The 15,953-nt window shown below is 37.2% G+C and overlaps 1 protein-coding gene across 1 annotated transcript; it reads right to left on the bottom strand.

Moving 5' to 3' along the window:
• Positions 1-2,090: 2,090 nt before the first annotated feature.
• zgc:92429 (uncharacterized protein LOC445063 homolog) lies at positions 2,091-14,294 on the bottom strand. The gene is made up of 11 exons (XM_049569320.1): positions 14,001-14,294; positions 13,062-13,111; positions 12,913-12,969; positions 10,694-10,848; positions 10,310-10,413; positions 8,073-8,125; positions 6,757-6,827; positions 6,154-6,256; positions 4,686-4,805; positions 3,285-3,347; positions 2,091-3,163 (listed from the first exon to the last, which is right to left on the bottom strand). The coding sequence occupies exons 1-11, from the start codon at positions 14,062-14,064 to the stop codon at positions 2,735-2,737; spliced, it is 1,269 nt and encodes a 422-aa protein (XP_049425277.1). The 5' UTR covers positions 14,065-14,294; the 3' UTR covers positions 2,091-2,734.
• Positions 14,295-15,953: the final 1,659 nt, after the last annotated feature.

Here is a 15,953-nt window from a genome sequence, read left to right as displayed (position 1 = left end):
AAAAAGTCATAGTATAGCATGTCGCTCAAAACGGCATAAAAATTCATGATAGCATGTCGCTCAAAATTGCATAAAAAGGTCATGGTATAGCATGTCGCTCAAAATTGCATAAAAAGTCATAGTATAGCATGTCGTTCAAACCGCCATTAAAAATTCATGATAGCATGTCGTTCAAAATTGCATAAAAAAAGTCATACTACAGCATGTCGTTCAAAATTGCATAAAAAGGTCATAGTATAGCATGTCGTTCAAAACTTCATAAAAAAGTCGTACTATAGCACGTCGTTCAAAATTGCATAAAAAGGTCATAGTATAGCATGTCGTTCAAAATTGAATAAAAAGGTCATATAGCATGTCATTCAAAATTGCATAAAAAAGTCATAGTATAGCATGTCGTTCAAAACAGCATAAAAAATTCATGATAGCATGTCATTCAAAATTGCATAAAAAGGTCATAGTATAGCATGTCGTTCAAAACTTCATAAAAAAGTCGTACTATAGCATGTCGTTCAAAATTACATAAAAAAAGTCATAGTATAGCATGTCGTTCAAAATTACATAAAAAAAGTCATAGTATAGCATGTCGTTCAAAACGGCATAAAAAATTCATGATAGCATGTCGTTCAAAATTGCATAAAAAAAGTCATACTACAGCATGTCGTTCAAAATTGCATAAAAAGGTCATAGTATAGCATGTCGTTCAAAACTGCATAAATTAATGATTGCATGTCGTTCAAAAATGAATAAAAAGTCATACTACAGCATGTCGTCAAAATTGCATAAAAAGGTCATAGTATAGCATGTCGCTCAAAACTTCATAAAAAGTCGTACTATAGCATGTCGTTCAAAATTGCATAAAAGGTCATAGTATAGCATGTCGCTCAAAATTGCATAAAAAAGTTGTACTATAGCATGTCGTTCAAAATTGCATAAAAAAAGTCATAGTATAGCATGTCGTTCAAAACGGCATAAAAAATTCATGATAGCATGTCGTTCAAAATTGCATAAAAAGGTCATGGTATAGCATGTCGTTCAAAATTGCATAAAAAAAGTCATAGTATAGCATGTCGTTCAAAACGGCATTAAAAATTCATGATAGCATGTCGTTCAAAATTGCATAAAAAAAGTCATACTACAGCATGTCATTCAAAATTGCATAAAAAAGTCATAGTATAGCATGTCGTTCAAAACTTCATAAAAAAGTCATGCTATAGCATGTCGTTCAAAATTGCATAAAAAAGTCATAGTATAGCATGTCGTTCAAAACGGCATAAAAAATTCATGATAGCATGTCGTTCAAAATTGCATAAAAAAAGTCATACTACAGCATGTCGTTCAAAATTGCATAAAAAAGTCATAGTATAGCATGTCGTTCAAAACTTCATAAAAAGTCATACTATAGCATGTCATTCAAAATTGCATAAAAAGTCATAGTATGCATGTCGTTCAAAATTGCATAAAAAGTCATACTATAGCATGTCGCTTCAAAATTGCATAAAAAGTCATAGTATATCATGTCGTTCAAAACGGCATAAAAAATTCATGATAGCATGTCGTTCAAAATTGCATAAAAAAGTCATACTACAGCATGTCATTCAAAATTGCATAAAAAGGTCATACTTTTGCGTGTCGTTCAAAATTGCATAAAAAAACTCATAGTATAGCATGTCGTTCAAAACGGCATAAAAAATTCATACTATAGCACGTCGTTCAAAATTGCATAAAAAAGTCATAGTATAGCATGTCGTTCAAAACGGCATAAAAAATTCATGATAGCATGTCGTTCAAAATTGCATAAAAAAGTCATACTACAGCATGTCATTCAAAATTGCATAAAAAGGTCATACTTTTGCGTGTCGTTCAAAATTGCATAAAAAAACTCATAGTATAGCATGTCATTCAAAACGGCATAAAAAATTCATACTACAGCATGTCGTTCAAAATTGCATAAAAAGGTCACAGTATAGCATGTCGTTTAAAACGGCATTAAAAAAGTCAAATTGCCATATAAACATTATTAGTTTATGTGAGAAGAAGTGATCTTACCTTGTATCTCTGATTCTTTCAGTTGTTTTAGACATAGAGAGACATTTTGCCATAGAAAGAGTCTTTATTTCTCATTTAGGGTACATTCAGTTGAATAATTTAACATTTTAAGATAAGACCACTTACTATTTAGAGCATTGTAATGAAATTACACATGAAGGATCCAGTGTGTTTGATAGCCAAAGATGTAACTAGGGATGCAGAATATTGGATTATTTTGGTGATGCTGATAACTGATGTGGATATTGATATATCCACTTTTTTCATCAGCTAATTTTAGTGATCATCAAGTGTTTTTATAGTGGTATTAACATTATTATTATTATTATTATTATGATGGCCCACCAGCAGATGGAGACATTAAATAGAATGCTTTTCAATGTATATTATTAATTGTGCAAAATAAGAAAAAGCATGTTGGTCAAATCTGTTTGTTTTAAAGACAATTTCGACCAATACCATGCATCCGTAGATAGAAATAATTACATTTCCCAGTAAGAACATCCAGAAGTAGTGTTGGCAAAGTATACTATTTCATTTGGATTTCTTTTGTTACAAAACAGCTGGAATCTAATTATTTTTGAAACAGGTTTTTTTAACATTGAATATTAAATGTCTTTATCAATTATGTATTTTCTGCCTTGCTAATGCAAATTAGAGCCAATCTTCAACTTTTATTTCAGAGTAGTTACTCAAGATCTGGCATGTCCTCGTATCCTCCCTCTTCCTCCTGCCTTCTTTGCTCCTCTAGTTTCTTCCTCTCTTCCTCTGCTCTTTGCCTCTCCTCCATCGCCTTCTTCATCTCCTCCTCCACCTCCTTCCTCTGAAAGTTCTGCAAGCCTTCCTCTTTCTTGTTCTGCCCATCAGTGACATTCTCCTGTTTTTTATTCTCTGCAGTATCATAGGCCCACTCCTCGTCTGAGTCACTGATGTCATCATCATCAATGTCATGGTCGGGATGGAATGACTTTGTGATTTCAGTTGTGTCCTCGGGCTCTGGCTCAGGTTTGTAGTTGGGGTCCTCCAGTTTGCCCCAGGCCACCTGGTCTGCCTTGCGGAGGGTGATCTCCACTTTGGAAGGGACCATATTGACAAAGCTCTGCTTAACATCGACCACCTGAGGGTAAGAGAAATCAAATTATAGTCTATATGTATAGTATGTCAAATAGTATATCAGACAGAAAGGTTATATCACTCTGCTGACAGATGTATGTAGATGTACTTATTTAAATACTTACGCCCCAGAAGCGGAACTCTCTCTTGAAAAGCTTATCATTCTCAAACTGGATTTGACAGGAGAGCTAAAGGGAGTTGAAAGACAGAAAAAAAATAAGTAATAAGAATAAGATGATTTTATAATATGTAATACTTAAATGTGTACATTACCAACACATTCCTGCTCACAACTCATCAAATACTGGCCCTACACGTCAAACTATGGTGCTCTAGGTACCTAGGATGTCCGCTAATAGTCAACTAGACGGTCACACACTAATTGGTACTAGAATTACTAGTTGGTTAAACTTAGACTCTTGGAGAAAAATGGGAGGAGTTTGGATCAGCATGCAAAACTAACCAACAGTTCTCCCTCTCTCACACACAGTCACGCTGACTAGATGGTTTTTTGCTATGCTGAATGAAAGGTGCTTTTGGGCCCGCAGGAGATACCAACAAGCACTGACACTGTTGTCATGTTTTGAAAGATAACACATGGTGCAAAGTACCTCACGTTCCAGTAAATTTAAATTATGATGAACAGTTTTAAATGGCGCTCATCATGTGCACAACATTTTTTTCCAGATAATATTTCAATGTACAGATGAAATTGTGCTCAATTTTGACTGTTTATTTTGGAGAGTTTCTTGATTTTAAACTAGTCGAACTTGCATTTAGATGTCAGGGAAATTAGTCGTTAAGAACATCCTTACATTAGGTACTCCACTTGAGTCAATTTGGGATGCTTAGGGATGGTGTGTCACTTTCCACTTGTAACATGCATACTGTCTTAAAACCACAAAAACAGTTCCTGTTTGTTAAAACCATATCGTCTCTTTAAAACAGAACAAAAAAAACTTCAACCAATGTAGCTTTACTTCATTTTTTGGTTTTGCTACAAATGTACTTCACTAGATTTCTAAGAAAGATCATGATTTGGCTTAAAATTAGTATGTTTGTTACTAACATGACGTAATGTAATCTGGTGTAACATACAGTTTAAATAGCCCAATGTTGACTTTTTCGCTCTGTATACTACGTCAGGTACCCTGAGCTTCTAATAATGACACAGCCTGGTGCATCTCATACAGACAGTAAAGGGTGCCACTGAACAAGTGCCAGCATTTGAGGAGTTGCGAGTGAGAACGCCGTGGAAATATTGACCTTTCAAAATGTTAAATATTGTACAATATTGTTTGCTAGCTGCATGGTTAAATTGTAAGTGAGAATAAATATGTGTAAGTATGTATTTATATAACTATGGAGTTTTGTAAAATGTACAATATTTCCTTTGAATATAGAAAAGTAGCAGGAAAAAGTATGAGTACATCAAACTTGTTCTTGAGTACCATACTTGAGTAAATGTACTCAGTTACTTTCCACCATTGGTATTCATTATAGAGTTGTGTGTGTAAACCACTCACCACTGTCCGGTTGGCTTCGATGCAGCAAAATTCTGGGTTTGCATTCTTGGCATAAATTGTTACAACAACACTGTTTCCTGTTTGGTGCCAGTCGTATCGACACGCCACCTTCTTCTTGTCCTGTAAACAAACACAATAATAAGGTCAGTCACAAATTTAGGGTGTTTCAATCAATTTTGTCACTACTGCTCATCTGTTTCCTTTTTGCAAAGCAGTAAGTCACAATCAACAGCAGAGTGAATTGAATCTCCTTGCATACTGGTGTTGCACAAATAATGACACCTTCCTGTTGTTTAATGTGACGCCACTGTTGTTCAGTCACATGCAAAAACAATAAATAAAACAGCCGCTGCTTTTTCACGTCATCGGGCCAAGTTGTCAAATCTATCTATCATCTAAAGTTTGTTCATTCATTCATTATCCGTAACCACTTAGACTTTTCAGGTCTGACACAGAGGCAGACAATGCCTACGGGCAATTTAGAGTCACCTGCATGTCTTTGGACTGTGGGAGGAAGCTGGAGAACCTGGAAGAAAATCCACGCTGACACTGGAGAACTCTGATGTCACAGTGAAGTTGACCTTTTGATTATAAAATGTGATCACTTCATTATTTTATCCTATTAGACGTTTGTGTAAAGGAAAAAGCATATGAAGTCTTGAGTTATGGCCAAAAACATATTTTGTGAGGTCACAGTGGCCTTGGCCTTTGAGCATCGAAATTTAATCTAATTGGAGGTTGTTGAGTCCAAGTGAACATTTGTACCAAATTTTAAGAAATTCCCTCACGGTGTTCTTGAGATATAGGATTCACAAAAATGAGACACATGGTCACAGTGACCTTGACCTTCGACTTCCAAAATCTAATCGGTTCATCGTTGAGTCCAAGGATGTTTGTGCCAAATTAGAAGAAATTCTCTTCAGGCGATCTTGAGAGATTGCGTTCGTGAGAATGAGATGGAGCTAAGGTCACAGCAACCTTGACCACCAAAATCTAATTAGTTGATCTTCAACCCCAAGTGAATGTTTGCGCCAGATTTTAAGAATTTGCTTCAAGGCATCCTTGAGATATTGCGCTCACAAGAATGAGATAGACAAGTTCACAGTGACCTTAACCTTTGACCTACGACCACCAAAAACAAACTAGTTCATCATTAAGTCCAAGTGGACATTTGTGCCAAATTTGAACATATTCCCTTGAAGTGTCATGTTCTCAAGGACAGGATGTACAGACACACAACTCGAAAACACACTGCCTCGGTTCATGGCTCCCGCTGGCGCAGAGGCATATCAAGTGGTAATTTTAAAAGTTGAGGTTGTTTCGTTGACATCGTCATCTCTATATTACATAAGGTATTTTGTCAGCAACAACTTTGTCCTGAAATGACATTTAACGCTAACTTTAACTCAGACCCTTTTGCCTTTTACCTTTCATTTTAGTAGAACGCCCCCCGAGGTAGTGTACGTACCTGCTTTGGGACCCAGCGGTGTTTCCCTGTGGTGCAGCCCTTCTGGTCCAGGAAGGCGTTGAAATCTATTGTCTTTATGCAGCAGCAGCTCCAGTACTTATACCTGAACAATAACACAATCATAGGTGAGAAGGAGTTTGTAACAGCTGCATCGTTCAGGAAATGGAAAGCTACGACCTCACTGATATTCATATAATGATACACATCCAACAAGCAGCAGTATTACTTGAGAGACATGGGTGTAAGTGTCTCACTCAAGGCCTCCATATCAGAGTGATGCACATATACTTTAATACAATTCAAAGAGAAGTTTAATTTACTTCTAAAGTCAGCTCTAATGTCACAGATTTGTTTCTTATTACTTATCTTTCATTAATAGTCTGATCTTAAGCTTTTATGTTTCTTGCTTTGCTTACATGGCCTTCAGTTTTGTTTACTTTACATCTCCTCTTTGTAGAAGCCTTCTAATTATGCTTTGAAAAGAGACTTATGCAAATAAAGATTGTAATTATGATTGTGTTACAGCGGATTGTGCATAATGCCTTTTTGTAATATCCGGAGTAAAGAAGTGGAAACATGCAGCAGTGTGTCTTTGTGTCTTACCCCTCGTGGAAGACGGGCGCTCCGGGGTGGTGGGTGCAGACCTCCATGTCTGTCTCTGGGCCTTGATAGACCTGAACACACAAACACAAAGCTAATGATCACTGGGTGAAGATGGGACAATCAATAACCTGTAACAGATTACAGCTTCTCCTCACACCTCTGTTCATCAGTCAAGCAATAAGGTCACCAGTCAAGTGTGTGTTGTTTGTCTGAATGCAACGTTTATCAATCTCGGGGTCGGGAGCTCAAGTGAGGTCATTTGTTTTTGCAGACGGGGTCAGAGAAGAAGTTTCTTCAATCAAGGAAACGTTTTCTGATCAAATCAGAACAGCTCTGATTACTTTACTTTAAAGATTTCCACATGTAGCTGATTAACTGACCACGTTTTGGAGTGTTAAACACATGAATGCACATCATAATATAAATATTTTATCAACAGCAAGTGTCAATTGTCATTTATTTAACCAGAAATATTTACTGCTATGGAGAAATACTTAAAATTTGTAACAGATATGAAAGTTTTCAGGGGATACAAATTTACTGAATGGGGAAAAAAAAAAAATTCAATACATTTTAAAACGTAATCTTTTCAATTTGGACCTCATAATCCTGAAAACAGGATTAAAAAGAATGTTTTACTCAAATTTATATGAAAGCACAAAGAATAGAGAAAATATTTGTACTCATTATTCAAGGTAAAAGCAACCATTACACAGCCCCCTTTCAGTGTTACACTGTCATAACTTATATTACTGTATCATTATTATTATTATTACTAATGTACTTACAAGTCAGCATTTCAATGTTGCAGCTGGAGCTACAACTTCACGTACTGTTTAAGCTATAATAATACATCATGTTTTATCAGATGATCATATATTTTATGGGTAAATTTTCTAATCTGCTCAGTAACTAATAATAATAGCTGTCAAGTTTTTTTCAATTATTATATCAGTATAGTGGAGTAAAAGGGAAAAATAAAGAAGGATAAAGTCAGTTAAGTTCAATAAATGCTCCACCACTTAAATATTCTGGGAGAGATTTTTGTTGAAAAGAAAAGAGGCCAGTACAGGTTACAAATGTGGCAGTGACAGGTATGGTAAATGGCTCACATGTGTTGTGACCCATCTTGTCCACTAGATGGAGCTGTTCAAAAGCTTTACAGGACTACAGTCCAGGAATGATCAACTGTTCTTAAGGGCTTTTGCTGGTGCCAGATAGGCGACTATTTTTGGCCACAGACATTGCCAACAAACACAAAGACACACACACACACACACACACACAACTGAACACATAATAAAAGAGGCACTCACTGTTTTGCATCCTGCGTTCTTGCATCGGGTCCCGAACATGATCGCCTTACTCTCTGTCAGAAGAGAAAGTCGAGAACAGAGTTGACATGAGGACATCAGGACTGTGTGAAGAATGTGTCAAAATGTATTTCTTATCGAGTCAGCTTTGTCTTTTGTTTACTTAACATTCAGAACACAGTTATATTCCAAACACAAAAGCACATTTTAATGCACTCCTTAATCATTAGCAAAAAAAAATTATTTTGATTAACATACTTTATTACACATTGTTTTTTCTGTCCATTCCACTGGATGAAGAATCTTAACGCAGAAGTCACCAAATGGTAAAAATGACAATATGGTCTCTTTTTTTTTTAAGATACTTTTGAAAGGGATTTTGAAAGGACAGTGCATTAGCATGACAGGGGGATGACATGCAGCAAAGGGCTGTGGACGCGGGGAAAAGCCTATGTACATGGGACTCCCTGCTCTACCAGGTAGCTAACGGGCGCCCCAGCAGACCTTTTTTCAACATAAAAACAAAAGTTTAATCATTTTTACTGAATAATTCACTCACATAAATGAACAAAGTGATGCTTTGAAACACACCGCATATATATTTGTGTTGTAGTTATCATTACTACTCAGAATATCTTCAGTTTCTGAAGTATTTCCAGAAAACGTTGTGTTCAAACCTTCCTGAAATGAATATTCTGTGTACATAATCAATAAAATGCATCACAGAGAAGTGTATCATCAGAAAACCTGAACAATAGTTCCCTATGTAAACAGTATTTTCCCACTGACACCGAGATCCGGCGTATGAGGGACGAATATTTGTGACAAAATCCTAAGTAAAAGCAACAAATCTTACTTTAAACACAGTTTAAACACAAATTATTTCCTTTAACAATATGATTAATAGACTTAAAAGTGCTTTGCACGTCCTCCTTGCCTCACAGTCAGCCATGCTTGTAAAAAAGGGGGCGTAGCTCTACTGTGGTCTACTTTAAATGATGTGGAACACTGATTGGCTTATAGACATCCCAGCCAATAAGGTAATGCATTTGAGGGGAGTAACCATAGATCTAGACATCCTAGAAAAGTTATGTTCATTGGAATAGATGGAGAATTTGAATGAGTGAAAGAACAAGTGAGAAACTGCTACTAATGAAGTAAGAATACCTCGACGTGTTTCCAGTGCAAGTGATTTGTTTCTGCAATCTTCTTTTTTTAGGGTTGAGGCATTCTGTGTGCTGATAGATTTTTTTTTTTACTTGTTTTAAGAAAGAAAAGTTTTTGAACCTAAATGTCCTGATGAAACAGTGATTTCTGCAACACAGTTGTACAATAATATAAACTATTGTTGAACTATGCATTAAACGTTCACAAAAAATTTAGTCCTGACACATGCAAACAGAAAATGATGTAAAAGATGTATTTTTTTGACTTTTTTTTTTTTTTTTTTACAAAACACTAAACTGTTGTGGAATCACTTTCAACTTCCCTGAAGCACAGTATGAATATTTCAATCTCTCATACAAATGACCTTGTCTCAAGTATTTCATGTTTCTTTTTCTTGATTCTAGTGCAAAAATCTGCCTTATTTTGTCTTATTTTTGTCTTTTTTTGTTCAAGATAGACTAATTTTCAAAAACTTTTGCAAATTTTTTTTTACAAAAAACTGTTGTTGAATTGTTGCATCACAATAATCCAAACACACATTTACCCCTGAACGTGTACATTAGCAAACACGAAACACAAGTATAGGCAGAAATGCCTGCTCTGAAAATATTAAATGTAGAATAATACACACATGAACTGGAAAAACAAATCATTTTCATATCAAGTTTGTGACTGAAGTGTAATGTGACTGTAGTTTTCAACATAACTGTAAATAAAAATATAAATAAAAAAATCTAAGAACACAGTGTGAATATTTTAACCTGTTTTCAATACAAATTAACATGTTTCAGATATTTTCTAATGTAAGGTGTGTTTATTTTATTCTAGTGATGCAAGCTGCCTCATTTTGGGGTTGTTTAAGGACTGACAGAAAAACTAAAATACTGTTATCTTAAGATTTCTCGCTTTTCTTGATTTCTCGCCTTTTTTTTAGGTAACATTGTTTAAAATGTAATAAGACTACATTTTTTGCTGTATGAGACAGTTGATTTTGAGATGAAAAGAAAAGTTAACATCCAAAGGCCTCAGTATTAAACACACACACACACACACACACACACACACACACTGACCTTTCTTCTCATTCTCAGCTCTATTGCTGATGTCCAGTTTCTCCAGCACCTGAGCCAGCGACGCAGATACTTTGTGGGGCAACTTTGTCTTGGCCTCATCTGAACTGCACATAAAAACACACACACTTTCATGTTAACACAAAAATGGATGTCGTTAAACAAACACACAAGCTCAGCTACACACAGAGCACTGCAGGATGTATGGAGTTATCCACAAAGTTATTTATTCCAGGAATATTGCGGGCGACCTCATCCTGACCTCTGTGGATGAATACAGAGGCAGCTGCACGCCTGTGAGTAACAGGAAGCTCTATACAAGACGACACATCCCAGTTATCTTATGCAAATGAGAGAAAGAGGGATCTTGCAATTACAAACACACACCTGGGCCTCTCCTTCTGCAGTGTCTCAGCAGATTTGGGTCCCTGGTAGATTATCTCGTGGTCGTTGGTGTGTTTAATCTCGCCCTTATCTGATGACACCTCCGGCCGCAGAGGCTCCCGGGGCTTCTCGTTGCTGTGGCGCCCACGGGTGCAACCCTGCATTCAACAACAGAGCTCAGTCTTGGTTTAAGGATGTAAAACTTTACATATTATTTCTCCTCTCGTTGGAGATTAATTTTAGTAACTGTGTCCCATATAATCCTTCACAGAGAAAAATGACTGGAGCTACTGCTCACTGTACCGTGCGGTACCTTAATATGTTTCTATTAAAGGGTGAATCATAACATTTTTCAGTCCTAAAGCAACAGTCACGTGCTCATATAAACATTAAAGCCATTCTTGCTTCCTGCAAACGGTGGCCAAAAAAGGTTAATGCGCTACAGTGACCACAGAATGCACGCAGCCAGGACATACTACTGTCTCATAACTTTGACCCTCTTACACATTTATCCGTTACCATGGAGATAAAACAATAAGTAATGACTGCATACACTGTAGATTCTAACATATTATATTCACGGTAGTAAAATTACAGAGGCTAATCATTTCTCTGTCATTGTTTACTTATTCCTATTATCACTAATCGACTGGTCAACAGTCACTTGGACGTGCGATCATCCATCATTGCGACTTCTGACAGCTGTCAATTGGTTGTCAAACAGCTGTCAATGAGCTGTCAAGCTGTCATCTGTTTGCAGCTCAGTCAATGTGACGTATCGTCCGCTGTGCAAAGGACTGTGGGTCAGAATAGACAGAAAAGCATGCTGACTTGCATACTGCAAAATTGGTCCAGGTGTAGCAGAACATCCTGGTACTTTAGGCATACTACATTTGACATACTGTGTACTGGGACATACTAAATCTTTTTTCTGGCATACTATATAGCATGGTAGTGTGGGTATTGGAACACACAGTGTGTTTGTGTTCTGGAGCGGGAAGAAAGGTTTTTTAATTAATTCTTCATTGAATTTTATCGATATAAACAAACAAGGCAGGTTTTCAAGTCCTGTTCCTTACAAAAATGAAAGAAAACAGCAGCTGGAAGAAAAGTGGAGTGAGGAGGTGACGTAAAAGGGTAAATTATGATATTATCATTTAACACAAGCTACATAAAGCTGTCACTCTTTTATAATATTGTGAAGGTCAAATGTAAAAAAGGATCCATACCTTTTTATGTTGCCTATTTTGCAGCTTGTTAATGTATTTGTTTTGGATTTATGTGTTTTCCCAGCTTGCACCGAACATCAATGTAACGTCAGCAAGACGTTGGACCCTTATGTTGGACAGACATTATCTTTTGGTTGGAATGAATATCAGGTTGATGACATAATAAATGTCATACAACGTTCACATTATTCTATGTCAAGATGTTGTTGGCATGAGATGCTTAGAAGACCTTGGATTTTGGTTACATAACAACACAAGTTAAAGCCAACAAAACAGCAATGTCATCTGTCATTAGTATCCCACCTCAAATCAAGGCTGGCATTAGATACTGTCCTGACATTAAATATTCATCACGCAACGTCACAACCTAAGTTAAACCAAATATCAACATCTAAAAACGTTGCTGGATTGACGTCTGAAGCTGCAGCAGATTTGTCCAAATACATTTTTGGGGCTGTTGTACCATGTTTGCCTTTGTCAACCACCATATATTCTTTCTGTTTACACTGGCCATTAAAATATTCCCTCCTGATGAGCTTCCTATGTAAAGTAATAGAAGACAAAATCCCAAATCACTGAAGCATCAATGTGTAAGCATGGCTTTACTGGTGCAGCTGGTAAATGTGGAGCTAATTTTGACAATCTAACCTTTTATATTTTATTATTAATCTTAAGATGCAAAGTAACTAAAGGTATCAAATGATTGTAGTTGAGTAAAAAGTACAAAATGTGTCCCTGAATTATAAGTAGCAGGTTTAGAGGTGCAGTAAGAACCTGACACTTGTACTTTAATATGTACTTAGTTGATTTACAGTGTTTTTTACACTATTTGATTCTTAATATCTCACCTTATCATTATTTTTTTACTTTCACTGAGACGTGATTTATGCAGCATCCTTACAGAAGATCTGTTCCAACTTCCAACCAACCACAAATATTTACAGGCTCCTGCATTATCTGCAGATGCTAGTGCTTGACCCTGAGCTGTTTTACCTTAATGGAGAGAAACTCGGAGAAGTCCGTTGTCCTCTTCTTACAGCAGGACCAACCCTGGAGAAGGACACACAAACAAACATGTTCATCTTCTTCCCCCGCTAAATAAAAGAGTTTATATGTTTACTTGTATGCAGTATGAATGTTACCTTCAGAGCATCGTGGAAGATGGGGACACCTGGATGGAAGAGGCAGGAATCTTTAGGAGGAAAAAGAAAGAGTCAGTCTGTATATAGACACACACACACACACACACACACACACACTCGGCAGAGTGTACCAGCTGTTGAGGGGGGTCACTAGAGTTGAGAGGGAGCGTCCCATAAAAGGAAGTTGGTTGCTGGCTCATGCTCCCAGAGACATGTGGCATATTATACAGTACATGCTCTCTCACACTCACACACAGTTTATACGACAATAAAAACACAACTTCTTTGACATCACACAACCCAACACTTGCTTTATCCCGTTTTTACAAGTAAATAAAGATCATAAATCTGGTTTCCTATCCATCTGTTGTGGTTGATAAAGTATTCACAGTAATCTCTGCTCAGTTGCACTGAATGTGTTTCGTCTTTTTATACTGAACTTGTCAAATTTGAATCCAAATTTTAACATCGATTTGTATAGTTAGACAAATAAATCTGGTCACATGAACATACTTTTAAAATAAACGTATACATAAGCCCAATGTCAGACTAAAATACTATTAGAGGTAGTTTGGAAAAGTTGTCTTTTTGAAAAGTCTGAATAAAGATGTCCTCTTTTTCAAGGATACTGGAAAGTAGTCCTGATTTCAGCTTGCTGTGATGTATTTTACAACTGTTGCAGAGTGCAGAAGTTAGATTAATGAGTCTATTAAACCTCTGCTAAGAAAAACAAAGCAAATCTGTTCAACTCCAGCACCTACCAACACTAACAAGAGCAAGTTACACGCTTGAGTTCAGGCTTTTGTTTCCCTTCAGACAGACTGACTTCCACTGAGGCTTCACGACCTCAATGACCAAAATATTAAACCAACCAACAACCCCTGACTGGACTGAGTGTTTGAATTAAAAGTACAAAAAGAGAGACAGACAAGGTCTTACCATCCTTGTTGTTGTCAGCGTCATACTTCAGTCCACAGCCTTTGTTGTAGCACAGCAGAGCCATGTTGGCCTGATGGTTTGTGTGATTCCTTCTTCACTCTACAGCTTGTGTCTGATATCTTTCTCCACCCTGGCGGTCTCTCCCAGTCTTAATACTGTGGTCAGACCTCCAGAAGTTTCTCCGGCTAGAGAGAAAAGAGAGATCCAGAAGGGGTGGTTGTCTTCAGAGGGGAACAGAAAGAGAGAGGGGGCCTTCTCTCTCTCTCTCTCGGGCTGAATGAAAGCTAAAAATAGCAGCTCCCTCCTCTCTTGCCTCTCTCAATTTACAGCTGTCAAAACTTATCTGAAGGTGGGGGTTGACATTCCTCCTGGTGAGCGTCGGCTGTCACACGGAGGACTGCTGTGGCCTGGCAGCCGCCACCATCGGACTGACATCTGCTGGATTTCTGTCACTTTATCTTACTGGATCCACTGCAGTCTGGACAAATCATAGGCCTATTTTCTCAGAAGCAAGCTGCGATATTACGCCTGTTGAGCATTTAAATTCAGTGCCAAATATGTGCCAAAATGTAGTGAATATTTTTAATTAAAAGCCTGATTATGGCCCAATAAGAAGAGCTAAATTATGTGGCAACAACTGGATACATAGATGCAACAACAGTGATATAGTGGAGGGTATACCCAGCAATTTTTCTGGTCGTTTACTGTATAGCCAAATAGAAGCCAAAATGACAATGGAAAATTTAGGAGAGTATAACCACATCCTCCTTGGTAACCTACCCATCTACCTGGTATTACACCCACCTTATAAACTATCACTACACCACTGTGCAACAAATATTGAACATCTCATTTTAAAATAATGGCCATTAAGGTAGCTGCTATAAAAGCCTTTACACTTCTTTGGATGCTGTCAACAAGATTTAGGAAACTGTCTGTGGAGATGTGCTCCCATTCAGCTCACAATTAATGTTCCAGTTCATCCCATTAAGGTGCTGGATGGGCTCTGCGCAGACCAGTCAAGTTCTTCCACACCAAACTGGGAAGACCAGTCTTTATGGACCTAGTTTTGGACAGAAATACATAATGTGAAAACAGGAAATGGGTCTTCTCTACACTACACCAAGTTAAGACGTCCCTCAACTGGAACAAAGGGTTTCCACATACTTTTGGCTGTGGCGACAAGAGTATAATTGCACATTTACAGTAACTTCTACTTTGTGGATGTTCAACCAGCTGTATCATCACAATGTGGGGAGTGTGTAAATGAACTATGGTAAACTTTTCTCCATCTTAACAACAGCTAGATCTCCCTGCTCGTCTCTCCACTTTTACTGGCTCTAGGGCTGTTGCTGCCCCAAATACAGACTGAACTTTTGCATTTTCATCAAGGAAACGATAAAAGGAAAGAACATGGCACCAGTGGCAGCATTTGAATTTTGCTTTGAAGACAGACTTTGGTGCCACTTCTGTTTAAGTTAATGGGGTGGGCATGGCAAATCACAATATCACCCATAATATCTTTGTTTGCGACTGAAAAATCCTTCCACCAGATAAAAAAAAATACATTAAGCCCCTGTTGGATCATGATAGCTAACACTACCTGCTGTTAGTGGGTACATGTACTAACTCTCCATACTTTACACTTTTGATATTATATCTAATAATATTCAGGAGGGCTAACATTAGATACTGTTTTCTATTTTTGTCAGGAGGCAGCGCTACTCGCCAAATGATCATAAATCTGGAGGTTCATCACTTAGTGGTACTTATTACCTTATTTCATCGATGAACTAAGTTAGCATTTGCACCTTGTTTAGCTAATGTTAGCCGGCAACAACCCCGTTGAGATGCCCATCGTTGATCTAGACTAGGGATGGGTCACGATTTTCGAATTTCGAATAGTCGTTTTATTTTTGAAAAATCGATTTTTTAATGCGACTATTACTATTC

This window comes from Epinephelus fuscoguttatus, linkage group LG23 (genome assembly GCF_011397635.1).
Source record: "Epinephelus fuscoguttatus linkage group LG23, E.fuscoguttatus.final_Chr_v1".
NCBI lineage: Eukaryota > Metazoa > Chordata > Actinopteri > Perciformes > Serranidae > Epinephelus > Epinephelus fuscoguttatus.
The sequence above is the reverse complement of the archived record's forward strand: the minus strand, read 5'-3'. Positions and strand labels throughout refer to the sequence as shown.